Source organism: Aptenodytes patagonicus, chromosome 3 (genome assembly GCF_965638725.1).
Source record: "Aptenodytes patagonicus chromosome 3, bAptPat1.pri.cur, whole genome shotgun sequence".
NCBI lineage: Eukaryota > Metazoa > Chordata > Aves > Sphenisciformes > Spheniscidae > Aptenodytes > Aptenodytes patagonicus.
The window spans coordinates 79,381,153-79,400,460 of record NC_134951.1 but is presented as its reverse complement, the minus strand read 5'-3'; the positions used below and the strand labels follow the sequence as shown (position 1 = coordinate 79,400,460).

The 19,308-nt window shown below is 39.3% G+C and overlaps 1 protein-coding gene across 1 annotated transcript in view; it reads left to right on the top strand.

Annotated features, from left to right (window-relative positions):
• Positions 1–19,308, top strand: part of PRKN (parkin RBR E3 ubiquitin protein ligase) — an 807,172-nt gene that overhangs the window by 381,754 nt on the left and 406,110 nt on the right. Inside the window, exon 5 of the mRNA XM_076333958.1 lies at positions 221–304. Coding sequence (XP_076190073.1) covers positions 221–304 — 84 coding nt within the window. The remainder of the gene's footprint in view (positions 1–220; positions 305–19,308) is intronic.

Below are 19,308 nucleotides of genomic sequence, written 5' to 3'. Positions count from 1 at the left end.
TCGCAACACTGACCTTAGGATGGAGGGGCTGTATGTCCTGTCAGTGACTGAGTTTTATTGATGAATGTTGTCATATAATCTGCCTGGACTTTTTCAGCATAAACATGATAAAACTGTCTAGCTAAAATGGGGGGTAGGAAAAGAGGCAACAAAAGCAATTTTTATATGTTTACTTATTAAGTGGATTAAAGCTTTTATATGCTTTGGTTTTATTTTGAAGGGTCCATCTTGCTGGGACGATGTGCTGATTCCCAACAGAATAAGAGGGGTTTGCCAGTCCCAAAGGTGCAATGGAAACATAGCGGTAAGATTTTGTCATGTTTCTCCAAGTATTGTGGCACTTAAGAATAACTGTTTGTAGCAATTCTAACCATATTAGAATTGCAGAAATGAATATAAACTGACATGTATGGTACACTTCAAAAGAGCTGTTCAGCATCAGATAATATATCTGCGATGTTTAGCAAAAGGGAGGAACTTCATCAGTTGCTGCTTGGAACGAAGGAGGAAATCATTCTACGTCATCTCTCTCACTGAAGTAGAACTCTTAGATATTCAAGTATGCATAGTTAAATGCGGAATGTAATACTTAAACATTTATGTCAATGCTTATTTGATAATTATTGTGTGTTTATCAGTGCTCTGAAAGCTTCAAATTTTTATGTCACCTTGCATATCAGATCTTTCATATCAGATTTTCAGGTTTTGTCCACAGAAGCAGATTCTTCACACTGATTACTTTACAATCTGTTCTCCCACATGCTCATCATTGTTGTATACTTTAAGTGTTTGTATACTTTAAGTGTTTCTCAAAGTGACATCAATGAAAAGCCTGAGTGAGAAGCAGCATAGACATCTCAAATTCTTAAGGAAGATTTTTCAAAACATTATTTATGTATACTTATCTTTTCATGTGTTAGATATTGTTCAATACTATTTAATACTAAAGAGGTCTTAGAGGTACTTTGTTCTCAGGAAAAAGCTTAATTTTAGGTGTTTCTTCTGGACACAGCTTTTAAAGACAAACACAAAACTTTGTACATATGAAAGGATTCTATTCCTCAAAGATTTGCAGATTGGGACAACATAAGCACCTTTTTTCGGAGGCACTCACCTGCTCTGGTGCAGTCTTCTCTTTGTCTTCCCTAACAAGACAGTTGTGAAGTGGTGTGTGCATGCGGTTTCATAGGTGTCTCCTGCTTGGCCACAGATGGTGTCAGGAAATATTTTATCTAATTTTAGACACCAAATGGTTGTTTTAACAGCATGGGATTTATGTCTGTCTCCATGCACAGCCAACAGAAACTGAGGTCTCACAGCTTTTGGGCTTCTGCTTCTCGGTGTGCTCCTTGTAGTAGTGGTTCAACCCTTCTCTTGAGAGTGGCAGGTATTAGACGGTCATGTGTTATTCTTTCAGCAGTACTGGGCTCTGTTAGGTGTGTAAAAGACAGCACCACTTTGCCTCTGGGCAGATTGGCTGTAGTCTGCCTGTTGTTACGCTTCAGGAACTACTCTAGTTGTAAGAAAGTTGACTGCCTGACTTCACTTTTGCTACCTGTTTGTTTGTCACTGTGCCACTACTGTTGCTGGGGAGAAGTCCTTCCTATTTTCCTTTCTTTAAAAATGACACAGGAAAATGAAAAAGACAGAACTTGCTTTTGACAAGGACAGGAGTCTGCTTGGCAGGTATCCAGCTTGAGCTCTTACATACACAAGCATGTGATCAAGATTCTCAGTCTTGTCACCTATTGGGACTCCCAGAACATATCTGACTGACCTGCAGCTACCAACTTACAGCTTTTGTTTCCAATCTGTCTGTGAAAAAGGTGCTGAAATAATGCCACTTTTGGCAATCCTGCTTCCTGAGCTACAAACCATTCCCTCATTGAATCAATTTATTTATTTATTTTTAAACAGCAGAAAATAGAGCAACATAACATCCTGTCTTTGTGGAGGGAAAAAAAAAGCACTGACCATAAACCTAAAATCTTAACTGGCTAATGCTGTGGCAAACAACCGATACCCAGTCAGCTAAGTCCCATGACTCCAGCTGCTGTCAATGCCTCTGGCGAGCTGCATACTTAGCAGAGCCAAGGATCAATGTTATCTTTCAGTAAGGCATCACTGAACAAAAATCAGGAGACATCCTATTTTAGACAGACATGTTGCAAATGCAGCTTCAGACCGCCCGAACTATATGCATGAGGCTGTTATTGGAGAAACGTGCTGTTCCTTTATTTCTAATCTGAAACATTTTCCCTTTCTACCAGCTACAAACCACTCTAACCAACGGTGTTAAACTGAACCGGACTGGGATGCAAGAACAATCCTCCTTTTTATGATTTTGAACAAGAATTGCCAGCAATATCGATATAGTCAAGAAAAATTAAGTCACTAAAAAAAATAGTCAGATTCACTTATCTACCTATCCGGTAGGTAGCCCTGCACCAGATCTTGAATTAGTGACTTGTTGAGGTCCTCTTGTCCCTGAAAGGCATCTTTCTTGTGTTTTGGGGTGGGTTTTTTTTTTTCCAGCCTCAGTCACTGTGAAAACACATCTTTGCTTCCTGGGAAATCTTCCAGTCCAAAGGCTTAAATCACTGAGCCTTTTGTTTTGTGTCTTGCCCAGAGTCGGAAACAATAGAGAGCCTACAGATGTGCTTCCAGGGATTTGTCACTCTTTCTTGTTCTGGTAGAACAGTCTAACTGTCTGTACTGTGCTATTCCCAGAACTCTTCCTACCTGAAGTCATAGTGACCTGATGTCATCCATTTGTTCCTAAATCCCATATGTACTACAGATATAAAACCTCTTGCTGGTTCCTGAGGTGATCTGCAGCCAGATGGTTAAACCCCAGCAAAAAAGCAAAGGAAGACAGTAGCTAACTCACCTGGGCTAGACCACTTGCATCCTTTTGCCAATGTCTTCTCTGTACTCTGCCTCATCAGGAGGCAGAATTAACTGTCTGCAGAAGTTAGGGACTCTTTCCATTACATGTGAAATGTACGTTACATGTTTGTTTGGGTTTTGTGTGGTTTTGTTGTGTTTTTTTTTTTTTTGCTTTAAAATAGACCAAAGATCTTCAGCACAGGTTTTTGGCTTTTTAAATCAATTGTGAACTTCATGCCTATGTGACTTTCATGAATGTATCATATGTCCTTGGAAAAGAGGAAAAAATAACCTTAACTAATTCACAAGTTAAAACCTCTAAGCTTTTCTTGGCTGTCACAATCTTTGGGAGGTTACTTAATCATAAAATGTGACTCATTCATTTTTGCATTGTCATGACAAAGTTTGTGCAATTATATTTTGTCTGTCTTAAATAGCTCCACAGTGTACATGCTTCTTTACAGTGATGGGTAACGAAGAAGCTTTGAGACTGTTAGTTGTCAGCAACAAACTTCAAATACTGCTGTTTATGCAAAGAAAAAGATTCATGCATTATTTATCCCCAAGACAAAAATGTTTTGCTTAATTGTTTTTTGTTTGTTTCCACTTCTTATAAACACCAGTTTGTAACATACCTTCAAGAGGCAATGTGTTCTTTCCTGAAATACTAATTTGTATGTATTTTGATATAAAATTAGTCTCTTGCCAGAAATTAGACTTTAATTCTTTCTGTTGCAAATATGAAAATAGAGTAATCGACAATATTAGAAAGCAATATAAATCAAATTTTGATTTAGTTAAAATTTATAAATTATTGCCAAAAGATGTAATTAATATCTTAATGATAAATGCACTGTGATTCAGTATGTGTTCCAATGTGCTCACAAATATGAAGTGTATCTGATTAGTTTTTGTGGGTTTGTTCAACATAAACTAAACTGAATTTAAATTTTCATATGAACTGCTTTATGTGCTTTTTTTGTCATTCCAACTACTTTTGAGCTTGGAGTGAAAAAACAAAGTATTTTGTGATTTATAGTCCATAATTATGAGCAAAAGAAATGCAAGAGAAACAAATATAAAAGGTAAATGTTGCAACTGCAACATCTTAAAATATGACCGATTGCTGACTGGGAAATCAAAGAACTTGGAACACTGGATATCAGTCCCCTGTGCTGCCTGTGGGAACTTCCCACAGTTTCTCTTCAAGTTCATTTCAGTTATAGGCTGTTACCCCATAGCCTGGGGTAACAGGCTCTTGAAGTTGTGTGCTCAAACCAGAAATGCAAAAGCTTACAAACACAGGTGAAAATGGGGTCTAGACAGAGAATATGGATTTCGAAAAGGTAATGAGCAGTGTTTCTTTCAGAGAAAGAAAGTCTACCATTTCTTTAATGTTAGACTACTTCATGAAACAAAATGAATAGTCTAGTGTTTTGAGAAATAGTGAACAAAATACACAGAGTATCCAAAGCAGAGCTCAATGGGTTTTTTCATGTTAATTACAGTCTATCAGAAATAATACACGCACTTTGAACTTCTACAGCTCCAAAACGATTAAGTTGGTGTGGACACTTACGCTACTGCAATTGTAGAACACTCGAATCACTTTTATAACAAACTTCAAGCGTATTAATTACAAAATGGAAAAGTTGACTTTAGCCGATTGACGCATTTTAAATGAGGTTCAGATTGGAGTCTTTCAAGCTGTTTCGCAAACCAGGGCCATTCACTAAATGAGGCGGAACCTTGTACTTTTGGTGGCTCTCTCAAAACACTTCCAGCCAGAAGCACTGTATGTAGCTGTGCAGTTAGGCACTTATTCTAGAGAAATGATTGAATGCACCAGCAATGCTCGAGGCTCTTGGTTTTCAGACGTATTTGTTTGCTTTTCTTTCTGAGTTTTTTCTTGTAATTCTCTGTATTCTTTGAAAAGGGCAACCCAAAGGCTATGGAAACAGCCGTGGTTCTCTGAAATTCCAGATGCTGCTCTCACACGAGCATAATTTATTTACAGCTTGAATAGCTTGAACTGATTTTTTTTTTTGTCACTTAGCTAGATAGCCAAAGGTTGCTTTGTTCAATGCAGAGCAGCACCATAGTTCAGGTTTCACAGACCCATAAAAGTGTATGAAGGCTTTACTGATAAGTAAGAGTTGAGGTTAATCAGTAAGTGATTTACAAACTGCTCTTTATATCATGAATAAATCTCATCTGTACCTCTGAGGTCCTTCTTGTGTTGTGTCTGAATGTTTTCAGAAAGCTTGTTGTAGACAGACGGAGATGAAATCTTCTTCTACAGATGAAGAGCCATTTTTTTCCTCCTACAGGAATGTACTTCTAGTTTCAGTGTCACAAAATGGTGAAGAACGGAAGTACTGGTTTCTCATTATTGGCCTTTTTTAAATTATTATTACTTTTATTTATTTTTAAAAGAATAGGATTCATTAAAGGAGGAAACAGCTCTCCATTTTTGTCAGCCAGTGTATTCTTAGACTAGAAACCATTCCCAAACAGCTGCATAACCAAAGAGCAAAGATTACTGCCACGTTTAAAGAAAGGAGTCTTGTGAAGAAGTTCCTTTTCTCCTTCCTTAAAAAGACAGAAATGAACTCACTCTTTTTACGAACCTAGTTCTCCTATTTACTGCAAAGGTGATCCAGTGGTGTATCTGAAGTAGTGATTCAGTTTTCCAGTATTTCTTTAATACTTGTAAGACTTTTAAATAATCTTAGAACTGCTTTGTATAATTACTTTGTCCAAATCAATGACTAAACTGTGATAGTGAGATCACAGTAAATTTTCCAAGAAGATAGAAAGAAAAAAAAGCTTTGCAAAATATGGTATCAGTGATGTAGAATTTATGCTAAGTGGAATGTACTGTGCCACAGAGTTAAAATTGAAGTGCTGCTTTCCTCAGAGCATTATAAATAATCAGTTCCAGTAACTTCGGGAAATGGACAGAAGCAAGCTATTTCTCAACCAATTGAAAATGTGAGTGAGTGCTATTGGAGCTATCTTGGGTTTGGGTTTTGTTTTCAGTGTAATGGTAATAATTGGAACATATGCTTTCTGCTGAATAAATACAGCTGTCACGTGTAGTTGAATAAAAATTATAGATACTGTACCTCAAATGAAATTTTAGCTGCTATCCTGTTGAGGGTCTGGTATGTATTCCTTTTTTTTTTTTTTATTCTCTCCATGGGACGGAGGTATTTCTGATAAGATTTTGGTGGATTCAGGTTTGTCCTTACAAGCAATCTGAATACACTTGATACTAAACTGTTTATTCGGTCAGTAAATACCTTTCCTTATTCAAATCAAATATTACTGAAGTGTTCTTATTAAGCTCAAACTTCTGCAGTTCCCTAAAATACATACAGAACGTTTTGTGTTTATCATCCAATGAAGTGAATTTCTAATTGTGGAGAGGTGGACTTTTCTACTTCTGTGTATAAAAATGCTATTACATTTTCTTTCTCTTCATAGGCTTATGCTATTCAAAAGTCAAGAGCCACAGAAATAATACGGCTCTTTTCACAGGTAGGCAGAGACAGGACTGTAATACCACTGTAAACCACTGAAGTGGTGATTTCATAGGAATTGGCTCCACATCAGTCTCACGCTCAAGTGAACGTGCATCAGTTTCTGAAAGACACTGCCGTGTCTCCAAAGCAAAATATAGGGCAAATTGCTTTGAACTTTAGAAAGCTGTGGAAAAAGTATTAATGTTCTGTATGTGTTCTTGAGATTCTCGCTTGATGTGCAGAAAGAGTTGCTGTAGACTTTAAAATCTCAGAAACAATAATGGAAGGGTTAAACAGGTTTATAGGTCAGATATGGTTTAAGCCATTGTGAATAAGGAAACATGAAAATTATTTTAATGGAAATATAAATGTACTTCTATCCCAGTGTGATATATCTCGCTACTGTTGTCTTGAACTTCTTAGTCCTGATGAAGACTGCATCAACTGTCCATCATCATGATAACTGAATAGCAGTTTTATATCTTCTCCAGTCTCCAAAACGTTAGGTTTCAGCAAAGCTACAGGACTTCTGTGAACATATAGAAGCATCTCTAAGTACTGGATTTCCTTAAATATCAGTATACCCTTCTAGTCAAGCTCTATAGCAATCTCCTGTGTTCAGAGCAAAGACTTATTTTCCAGTTTGGTCACTTACCTATTTTAACTCTTTTTTTTTTTTTTTTAAATGATTGGTATATGGTCGTTATAGTGGAATATGACTGTTGGAAGCCATGTGTACAGTAGCATCACTGTTCCAGTGTGTGTTTGAGACGGAGTTTGCAATAAGCAGCATGTTATGTTTTTTTGTTATGTAACTTCTCTTGTAATTTTTCCACACTCCTCCTGTGTGATTTGAATCTTGCAATTTTATTATATTGAGATTTTTGAAGACATGACATGAATATTTGTCCTTCTCCTGCATGTTTACTGTCATTAGGTTTAGCACTGAGGGCAGCAATATTATGTAATCTTTTCATAGCTGGTCTGTTCCACAGGGAGTCTGTGCTCATCTGGAATAGGCTGGACTAAGAAATCAAGGGAATAGTGTTCAGCTTGGATGCTTTAAAATGCAGCTTACTAAATGCTTTTTCTTTCAGGCATCCAAAGCTATTCTTCTCAAATCTCACTGTTCATATGAAACATGCTTCATTTTTTCATCTCATTTTGCTTTGATCAGCTCAGACCTCTGTTTCAGCTGAGAACAGAAATAAATTCTGTAGCAGTTAGAGTATCAAGAGTGAAGTAGTAAATTTAATGATGTTATCAAAATATGAATATAGTAAACTAAAGAACTGTCATCTCATTATAGGAAGGCTCTGTTACATTGCTATATGATTTATTCATTGATCTTTGTTTACAGTGATGTGGTCGGTTATTTGTGAAGGGAACCATGTCCGTCTGTTCTTGGAGCCATTAGAATATTTTCAATGTCAAATATTGCTATGAGTAATTTTAAAAATTCTGAGATGTTTCTTAATACCAAGAAACCTCTTGACTTTATATTTCTTTTATTTCATTACTGTCCATGTTAGTTTGTCTTATGCGTTAGAGATTAGTCCAGATACCGCATGCTTTAAAAAAAAAAAAAAAAATCACAGTATGATGGAACAGGAGTGCTAATTAAAATTCTTGTAACACAACCTAGTATCTGTGAAGTGAGATTGTGACAGCTTCTTTATCCAGACTTGAGAGGAGAATTATTCAGATTTCATACAAGACAAGTTTCAGAGTATTTTTCATTTACCAGAAACTCTGAGGCCATTGCTTTTACTATTTAGGAACTGTTATATTCTTTTATGCCAAGTGATATGGCAAGTAAATCTAGTGCAAGTAAAAGGAATAAAGCATAAATGCAAGTTAAGTAACAAGCAAACCAGACCATCATTGTAGTTTTACTCTATCTTTCCTATTTTGTGATATAAGAAGGGGCCAGAGCTAACAAATAAGCAATTTCAGAGAATTTTCTGATTTAAACTCTCTTCCCTTCAGAAACCTATCCATTCATCAAATTAAAAATTAAAATGTCTCTGTTTTAATCACTAAGTTAAGTTGTCCTATTAAACACATCTAATGCTTTGGCTTGATTTATGCTTCCATGGTGAAGCTGAGAATGAATTTGGGCATCCCCAGTCAGGTTTCTCTCGCATAACATAAGAAGCTTCTAAATTGTTTGTGAGGAGCATCTTTAAAAGTAGTTTAAGCTAAATTAGTTAAGCTGAACAATGGCCAAAGTCAATCCAAATTTTAAGTTTATAACTACAGTTAATGTACATACATTTCTTACAACAACAATAGAATAACTATACAGCAGACATAGTACCAACTTATTCATTAATTTTATATCATAAATCAATCAAGTCAGTTACTTGACCCTAATTTCCTTAGAAAAACATAAAAATCCACATGCATGACTGAAACAATCAACACCTTGCAGTATATTAAGATAAATCTCATGGTGGTGTTAAATGTCATCTTTAAGATGTTTGCAAGCCTTCTAATCAATCACAATAGCATATGTATCATTCTCATATCACACTGTAATGATACAAATGCAAGCCTGTACACAATTGCTTTGAACTGCTCCATTTTTAAATTATGTGAACTATACAAGCAGTTTTTAGCATGCATCGGCTTTGACCCTCCAAAAACTTTCATAGACATGTTAGCGCTTGTTTTACCTTCTTTCCATATATTCCGATTTCTGTGTCTCTTTTTTTCTTTCCCCTTTATTTCCATGATGAACAGTTGTGTCCCAAAGCATAACTTGTTAGGGCAATCTGGTATGTGTGCTAGCATTTCAGGATCCTCTGTGGTCCCATGGAACTGTATGGGAATCCAGAACTCCTGAGATACAAAATATGAAGCTTTCAAAGACACTAAGGGAATCCTTTGCACCATAGAAACTTCAAATTATTTAATTGGCATGCATGGGTAGGAAATAAGTGATCCACAGATATAAAAGCAGAAGGAACATTCTGATCATTTCGCCTAACCTCCTGTGTAACACAAGTTGTGATCCTTTCCTGAAGTAGTAGACTTTTGAATGAGAACACATAATTCAGGAAAACATATGTCCTTGACTTAAAGCTAGTGGTGAATTAAACAAACAAACAAAAAACCCCCCTTGACTTATGCAGTTGGTTAATTAATTACCTTGCCTGTTTAAATGTGCTCTATTTCTAGTACAAATTTTCTGTCCAGCTTCAGCTTGTCTAGCTTCAGTTTCTGTGTACTGTCCTTTATTATCAAGAGTTCTCTTTCTTCATGTTGGTTTCCATAGACTAAAGTTCAGCTATACCTTATCCTTTCCTTGAATGTTCTGAGAGGTAAGTAATAAAACCTCATTTTTCCAGTCCTTAATCATTTGCTCAGTTACTGTTGCATTCTTACCAATTTTCAACATTTTTCATAAATTTCACGCATCAGAACTAGGCACATAGCAGTGATGCCATCAGTGCCAACTACAGGGATGATATAGTCTGCTTACTTATGTTGATATCCAGCAGTTTTATTAGACAATTTAACCATAATACCATTGTGAGGGTTCCAACTCAGCTGATCATCCACCAAAAACCTCAGTCATTTCAAATTGCTGCCTCGCTGGCCAGAGTCCTTCCTCCCGCATGCATGGCCCTTACTTCTAAAGGTGTGACTTAATTTTTGGCTGTTTTAAAATGCATATTATGTGTTTGATCTGAGCTGAGTGAGCTGTTCATGTGGCTTTGTCAGTGACTTTTACTTTTTGTTATTTTCCACTCCCCCAGATCTTGTGCCATCTGAAAAATTTAAGAGTAATTACTTCATGTTTTCTTCCAGATCATTAACAAATGTTTTGAATAGCATAGAGCTAGGAGATGATCACTGCAAGACCACCCTGAAAAAGAGACATTTGATGATTCGCTATGAGAAATTAGGTCTTGGAACACATCAGTTAAATCCATCTAACATTGATCTCAGTGTTCTAGTTTCTTAATCAAAATGTCAGTGCCATATCAAATGCCACACACAAATCTGGGTAAGTTGCAACATCGCTATTACGTTGTTCCACTAAATTTGTAATCTCATAAAAATGTCAGGTTAGTTTGAAAGGGTATAGTTACCATAAATCCTTGTTGATTGACATTAATTACACATCCTTCTCTTATTAATCAAGTACCATATTAGCTATTTATTCAATCCAGGGCTAGTGTCAGGCTTACGTGCCTATAACTACCTAGATTAGCTCATATAAAGCTGCCCTAAACTATGGCATGATGTGGTTCTGTTCCTGTAAAGCGCTCTATTTTAAATCATCTCTGAATGCGGGTGGTTTTGTTTTGCCACCAGTGCACTTTCTAAGGAGGAACAGAGTGGGGGAACAGCACTGAAAACAGCACCTATAGGACTTTGGAATAACCTACAAAGGTGCTGTCATTATATTATGGTAATTTTTTCTAGGCCTTTAAATTAATGTCCTTAATAGCAATTACAGATTAAAAATGCTTACTTCAACCACTTAATTAGTGAAGAAAGAAACAAGGCAATTGACTTTTCTTAGTATTTAAAGAACTTTAATGTGTTTTGGAGTTCTTTGCATTGTAGTTACAAATTATTTCAACTCTACATGTCCTCTCAGTTACCTCTTCAGAAAACTATAATTAGATTTTTTTTTACAGATATGCTCAAATTAACCTTATTCTGGAGTAGATCAATTTTTCCTTTATAAAGAAATTATGTTATTCCACTTCTTAGTGCAGAAAAATCAATGATAGGTAAAAACTGAATTATAAAATAGAATTAATGCTATACAAGGACAAAAAAGCTATATTATTTGTCTTGGAAAGAAAAGTTAAAGCTTTTAAAATTAAGACCTATCCTCATTTTAAAAAAAAATTAAAAAGTGAATACTTATTCACTGTTTCCCAGCATAGAAATACAATATTTCTACAGTATATTGGACACTTTTTATGGGCCACAAATGGTGTCTGTGTCAAAACCCACCACCAGCAAACATAACAAGTATAATTTAGAACAGTTGGTTATATAGTAAATGATTTTTTCTTTTGACTGTTTCTTTAAGAAGCTTTTTTTAAACAATGCATTATTTTTGGCACCATAAAAATCCTAAAACTGAGATCAAGCCAGGTCTTTGGATCTGTTCTTCAGTTTTCTCATCTTGCCAACAGAGTAAAGAGTTGCTAATAGTTTTTGTGAGCTGGAATTACATAGATGTTCTGGCAAACCCAGAGGAACTCATGCATTCGTACTGTGTTGAATGGTCTCGGGAAGCTTAGCTCATCTTGTGTGTATTGCTACCACCACTGTCTATTCACACGTGGGGAAATGTCACAATTTTGTAAAAGATCAAACAATATGCTGAAGATTATAATGCTTTCTTCAAACAAATCCTCTGCTCTTTGATGTTCTTAGTAAGTTGTTAACACTGCCACTGAAAGGAAAGAAAAAAAAAAATCTTTTGTTGTTCATTATTTTTTTGCATCGCTGGTTCAGTTCCAGAAAACCGTATCTGAAAACATGAGCATTAAGCACGCTTTCAGGGAAATTTTTTTCAGTGTGTTAGTCTGTCTTACATGAACAATTACTGTGCATGATTGTGCTCAGCTACTAGGTTTTGCTGGTCCTTCAGAATTGCCTTTTAAAAATAAGCAGTTGTTTTGAACACAACTTCACATCTCCTTCAATGATAGAGTTCTTGAAAAATTCTTCAGATAGTGTAGATGCTTCATCATTTGATGAGAGGCAGTTTCAGGTGAGTTGAAGATTTGTCTTGTAACAGGAATGAGTGAGAGTTTTGGCAAGACTGATACCTTGGATAAACAAGTCAACAGCTTTTCTTCAAAGTTTGCGATGCCCCTGGATTCACTGAAAAAGCAGTTAATGTTTTATAAATGATCATTTTTATATCCTCTTTGAGACTGTCAGTATTAAGGGTCCAATGTTATGGAAAGTGAGCAGAGCACAGCTTGTGTTCATCTGACCAAATCCTAGATGATTCACAGCCCTGTAATCCCATTGACTATGCTGAAAGGTAGATAGCATTCACAAACCAAAACTGAATGTAAATGCACCTGTAATATTTTCGAGATTTTACTTTTAGAAATGTCTGAAAAACATGATGATGTACTGCAGCAAGAAACTCACTTTTTGTACCCATGCTGTGTTGGGTGCCATAAAGACTTAATATTGTATGATTATAACATCCCTGTTGGCCTGATACAATATTCTTTTCCAGTTACTGTGATGTTCAAAACAACTACAGGGAGATTCCTCTTTGCATGGTACATAATTAAACTGCAGAACTCTTTACCGTGATATACTACGGAAGTTACAATGGGTTCAAAAAGTGACAAACTAATGAAAGAAAAATCCATTGGGAACAATTAAATGTGAAGATACCCTTTCTGTTTTAGGAAGTCTGAGTCACAAATTGCTGGAGCTTGGGAACATACCCTAGGCAAATACCTCTTTTAGGTTTGTTCTGTGTAGTGTGGTTTTTTTTTAACACACATTCTAGGCATCTACTGTTAACTTCCTATTAGAGACAAGATATTGGGCTAGATGGACTGCTGTATGGTCTAGTGTGGCCATTCCTAAAATAACCAGATGTTACCAGAACAGATTTCTTAGAGAAGCCAGATGCTATAAGACTGAGATATAAAGGATAAATATGACCAATGTATTTGTCACAATCTATATAAAGGCTCCATTTTTTAAGTTTACACTCTGTGTGTGTGTACATGTGTATGTATTTCTTGAGTCTTAGTTACTGCTAGCATGAATACTAAAGGGAAGCGGACTCCAAATTCAGTATATCGTATTCTTATGCCAGGGAGGAAAGTGGAAAGGAGGTGTGCGACTCCCACTGGCATGTGTTACAGCCGTAATATAGTCCCGAGCCTAGTAGTGAAAGCAGTGTTACGATTACTCTATTTATGTTGTATGTTGCTCCACAAGTCATTTCTGCATATTATTTGGAGGGGATTATACCCTTTGTGCATTTGATCTATTAGAGTTTTAAAAACTTACAGGCATTCAAGGACCTAAACAAATTGGGAAGCAGTAATTGAAACCTATGAATGAAATGCTATTATATTAAAACCAGAGAAATTCAAGAAGATACAGTAGAATCTGCTCCAAGCCCTAACATTGTGCTTACTCTGTCACTTGTTTCACAAATCCGACCCACGTTTATTTTTTTCAAATACAGCTTGTTTTATACATATTTTTGCATGCGCTGTGGCAACGTGTCTAATGCGTTCAGGGATAGCTTTTTGTAATTCAGTGAGTTCCAGTAACACTTTCACTGAATCTTTTGTTGCTCACTGCACATGACATAAACAATATGCTACTGTCTGCAGCTGTTGCAAATTCATTACTGATGATTGAAACCTTGGATTTCCACTCAAGCATGCAACATGTTCTTGCAATCATCTATCAGCAATCAAACCAGATGAAGGTGATTTTGTTAGGGTACAGTATGGTTATATAGGAGTCTCTCCTCAAATGTCAGGCAGCATTTATATGGAAGAGCACAATTTCTTCATTCACATTTGGCAAGTACTGTTATTGAGTGTGTAATAACTGTGTCATTTTGCAGGCTGACACACTATGTGATATATTCTGTTAGATCTAAAAGCTGCTATAAAATGTACCTTGGCATAAAATCTGTTTCCCACCTATAGTGTCCATGCTCAATGTTCTGGTCTGAGATTCTAAAATGTGAAGGTATTAGGTTTTGATTAACAATTGTCTACTCTATTTTTGGTCTAGCTATTTCTAAGAGATCGTGCCTGTGACTGATCTGGGATCAGTTTGTAAACTCTTTAATTTGTGTCTTCTGCTTCTGTGCATGCAGCTTATGATATAAGCTCACTTTTACAAATCAGAACTAAATTGAAAATAAGCATGCACTGTTTATAGGATGTGGTGGTGTGAGATAATGTAATCCATGGCATCACCTGTGAGCTTCTCTCACCAGAGCCTGCAAGGTAGTTCATGTTGGAAATGCTGCTACAAATCACAGGCACTCTCTCTCATGGTTTGTGCTAATGCGGTGGGTAGTTCTTGAATAACTGCTGTCAGAAATGCCTGGATTCTCATAGTCTTGTAGCTATACAGGGCCAGGCAAACATGGTCGTCTTCAGTATATGACATGTATTTCTAGCTCAGAAAAGTCAGGTATAAGCAAAACTACTGTTGTCTTGAGTCTAGAAAGTTTAAATTATAGTAACAGATGTCTTTCTGATTCTGTTTCCTGCTTTAATGGCCCAGCTCAGGAAGATACTTGAAGTACATACTTAAAGGACTTGCAGAGGTGATCAGCTCCGGTGCAGGCACGTCCGGTGGCGGATGGCGGTGTACAGGGGGGTGTCCTGAGCCAGGGAACCCACAGGGGAGCGCAGAGACCCGCCGGGAGCCGGCAGCTCTCACCAGGGCGGCTGAGGAGGCGTGGGCAGGGCCAGCAGTAATGGCTGCCACCCCCCACTCCCACTCAAGGCAGCCCCAGGGAGCGCTGGCCACCAGGAGCGCTGCCAACAGGGCGTGGCGGTTTACGAGGGAAGGCACCTCTTGGAAGCAGAGGCATTCCATGGGCCGAGTCGGGGACTGGACGTGCACATAACCCAGTAACTGGGCACAGGTCAAGGGCACTCATCCTACCCGACCCTCGAGGCAGAATGGTGGGCACTCGCCTGAGGGTAAAGGCCGCAGCTCCAGCTGGGGGGTCTGCACCATCTACCCCAGCGGCGGCCGATGCCTCCACGCAGGCGGAACTGCCGAAGGGGGAGGCTGCAGCGCAGACCTCAGGCTGCAGGGAGTGCCCAGGCCTCTCTCCTGGGGTAGGGACAGGCAGCAGAACTGCCTGCAAAAGGTGTGCCCAGGTGGAGGACCTCCTGCAGCACGTGGCTGAGCTGCAGGAGGCGGTGAGAAGGCTGTGTAATATCAGGGAGGCAGAGAAGGAGCTAGATAGCTGGTTCCAAGCGCAGTCTGCAGCGGACCTGCAGCCCACAGCCAAACAGCCAATAACTCCCCCACTAGCACATGCAGAAGGGGGCGGGGAGACCTGGTTACCTGGGACACGGAGAAGGCAGAGGTACTCAATGACTTTTTTGCCTCAGTCTTCACCAGCAAGTGCTTGAGCCTCACCGCCCAAGCCACAGAAGGCAAAGACAGGGACTGGGAGAATGAAGAGCCACACACTGTGGGAGAAGATCAGGTTCGAGACCATCTAAGGCACCTGAACGTGCACAAGTCCATGGGACCCAATGAGATCCATCCGCGGGTCCTGAAGGAACTGGCAGATGAAGTTGCTAAGCCACTATCCATCATATTTGAGAAGTCGTGGCAGTCCGGTGAAGTTCCCACCGACTGGAAAAGGGGAAGCATAACCCCCATTTTTAAAAAGGGAAAAAAGGAAGACCCAGGGAACTACAGGCCAGTCAGTCTCACCTCTGTGCCTGGGAAGGTCATGGAACAGATCCTCCTGGAAGCTATGCTAAGGCACAGGGAGGACAGGGAGGTGATTTGAGACAGCCAGCATGGCTTCACCAAGGGCAAGTCCTGCCTGACTAACCTAGTGGCCTTCTGTGATGGAGTGATGACATCAGTGGACACGGGAAGGGCTACGGATGTCGTCTATCTGGACCTCTGTAAGGCCTTTGACACGGTCACCTACAACATCCTCCTCTCTAAACTGGAGAGCTATGCATTTGATGGGTAGACTGTCCGGTGGGTGAGGAATTGGTTGGATGGTCACATCCAGAGGGTAGTGGTCAACAGCTCAATGTCCAGATGGAGATCGGTGACGAGTGGTGTCCCACAGGGGTCCGTATTAGGACCGGCACTGTTTAATATCTCCATCAATGACATAGTGGGAGGAAGTGCACCCTCTGCAAGTTTGCAGATGACACCGAGCTGAGTGGTGCGGTCGACATGCCAGAGGGACGGGATGCCATCCAGAGGGACCTGGACAAGCTGGAGAAGTGGGCCCGTGTGAACCTCATGAGGTTTAACAAGGCCAAGTGCAAGGTCCTGCACCTGGGTCGGGGCAACCCCAAGTATCAATACAGGCTGGGGGATGAAGGGATTGAGAGCAGCCCTGCCGAGAAGGACTTGAGGGTACTGGTGGATGAAAAGCTGGACATGAGCCAGCAATGTGTGCTCGCAGCCCAGAAGGCCAATCATATCCTGGGCTGCATCCAAAGCAGCATGGCCAGCAGGTCGAGGGAGGTGATTCTGCCCCTCTACTCTGCTCTGGTGAGACCCCACCTGGAGTGCTGCGTCCAGCTCTGGAGCCCTCAGCATAAGAAAGACATGGACCTGTTGGAGCGGGTCCAGAGGAGGGCCATGAAAATGATCAGGGGGATGGAACACCTCTCCTGTGAAGAAAGGCTGAGAGAGAGTTGGGGTTGTTCAGCCTAGAGAAGAGGCAGCTTTGGGGAGACCTTATTGCAGCCTCTCAGTACTTAAAGGGGGCTTATAAAAAGATGGCGACAAGCTTTTTAGCAGGGCCTGTTGCGACAGGACAAGGGGGAATGGCTTTAAACTAAAGGGGGGTAGATTTAGACTAGATCTAAGGAAGAAATTTTTTACGCTGAGGGTGGTGAAACACTGGAAGATGTTGCCCAGAGAGGTGGTGGATGCCGCATCCCTGGAAACATTCCAGGTCAGGTTGGCCGGGGCTCTGAGCAAGCTGATCTAGTTGCAGATGTCCCTGCCCACAGCAGGGGGGTTGGACTAGATGACCTTTAGAGGTCCCTTCCAACCCAAACTCTTCTATGATTCTATATACCCAGCTTTAAATATACAAATAGTCTGCTGACATTAACACTACTCTATGTTTTAAGCACCTGCCCCAATGGGACATTTATTTGAATGTATATTAATTAACTGTATAAATACATAAAAATGGCTTAGCGTAGCTCTTACAGTGTCATTAGGAATACTCAGTATTTCAGGCTGTTTGCTGGGAGGATGCTTGGAAGTCAAGTATTTCCCTTGCTTCGGCACAATGGATGGCTAGAAACATACGGTTAAAAAAACCCAACCTGTTAAAAGCATGTTATCCATAGACTGTTTTTGTCATTATGCATTGCAACAGTTCTCTTTCAAATATTTGTGAAATCTCATGTCACCGAGTAATACGTTTGCTGATTGGTTGTACAGTATATCATAGCAGCTCTTTGGGACTTCAGTAAATGTTTGGAGCATTCTGAAATCAAATGTTTGAGTTTTTCCGCTGTGGTGCTTCAGTGCATGTGGGCAAAGTAGCTGTGGTTCCGAATTGTTCTTAAAATCTACACGTGCTTAAACTGCTGCCAGGAGATGAGGAAAGAGCATTCTAGCAAAAAGCAGGCTTTGTCCTTTTGATGCATAAAGCTGTCTCACACTCCTGCTACCCCACCATTGCAACGTCAGAACTGACACAGGAGTATTCAAGTTGCATCAGTGGGTTTTGTTGTCTTGCACTTTGAAGAAAAGCTATGTGCTTCTGGTGCCTGTGTGGTAACTACTAAGAAATAACTTCTCACTGAATGCCACTGTTACAGTGCCGTTAGGAGAAGCTGTAATTGTGCACATCTCATTCTTTTCAAACAAAAATATCAGCCCCACATGAGTTTGAGGTTGTAAAGGGGAAAAAATAACAAAAATCACTGAGGAGATATCTGTTAAAGGTGCTATGACTTTTATGTGTTAGAGGTGGCACCCACAAAGAGATTGATTTCTGGGAGCTTTATCTTAAACACTGGTAGGCAATAGCACATTGTTTGCAGGATCACTAACCTGTCAATAAGGATTTGCTGTGATAACTTGATTCTTGTAATTCACAGTTTTTGCTGGAGCATTTGTATAGCTGGAATTCTGCGAGAATCTCCTTCAACTGATTTTCTAGCTCAGAGAAATCTGACCTAAGAATTTGTGCATTTTATTTAAACTTTAACTTAAAATATTTAGTTTTCTAAGTAACTGTAAAAACCATAACTATTCTTTGAAAATATATAGAAATAAATATGCAAGAGTGTCACAGTTGGAACTGTCTTTCAATTTCATGAAAATATTAGTGTGTTATATCTGGGACGTCTTACCATCCATGAATTTCTGTTCTCCCCGCTTATGTTCCTCAAGAACAAGCGAATTGTACACTGGAAAACTTGCAGTGTTACTGGTCTGCCAGCCTTCAGCAAGGTAGAGGCCCAGCCCACATCTTGTTCCTGGCCCTACTTATTGTAACAGTCAGTGTGGGGATCTGAACCAGTGTAGGCTAGAGGGAGTATGCGCTTCTTTGGAATTAATTTCCATCGAGGACTGTCTTTTCATATAAGTAAAATAGTTGCTGCTATTTCATCTAGTCTGTGGAGGAAAGGGTGCTTTACCTGCGATGTTACTGCTCCACAGAAACCACAACTACTGTCAGTCACAAGCCCAATGGTGGTGGTGGTGCCCTTCTGCAGTATGTAGGAGACCTTCATAATCTTGTGTGTGGTTAAGTATTGTCCCTAAGCTATACTACGCCATACTGTCCTGGGTTCTAGTCCCTGCCCTCCGCACTAGTTAAGCATTTTGCATGACAGGCTGGATAAAATATGGAGCACGTGAACTAAGTATTTGTGTCTGTAGGAATGTAGTTGCATACCCACACTCCTAGGAGCTGAGTTAGGAGCTTTGTGTGTTCAGGAAAGAGCTGAACTCGGGTTTTCTACTTTCTGTATAATGTGTGTGTTTTCCAAGATGTTGCTCAGCAAGGTCCTGTTGTGGATCTGGAAGAAGTGACTGGAAAGGTTACTTGTCATATTAAAGGCTGGACTCCTTTGCTATGGTAAGTAGTGTTTTAGAAGTGATGTTTTTTGTTTCCTCAAGAGTAGGTCACAGCATGATAGTAATTAAATGATAAGTT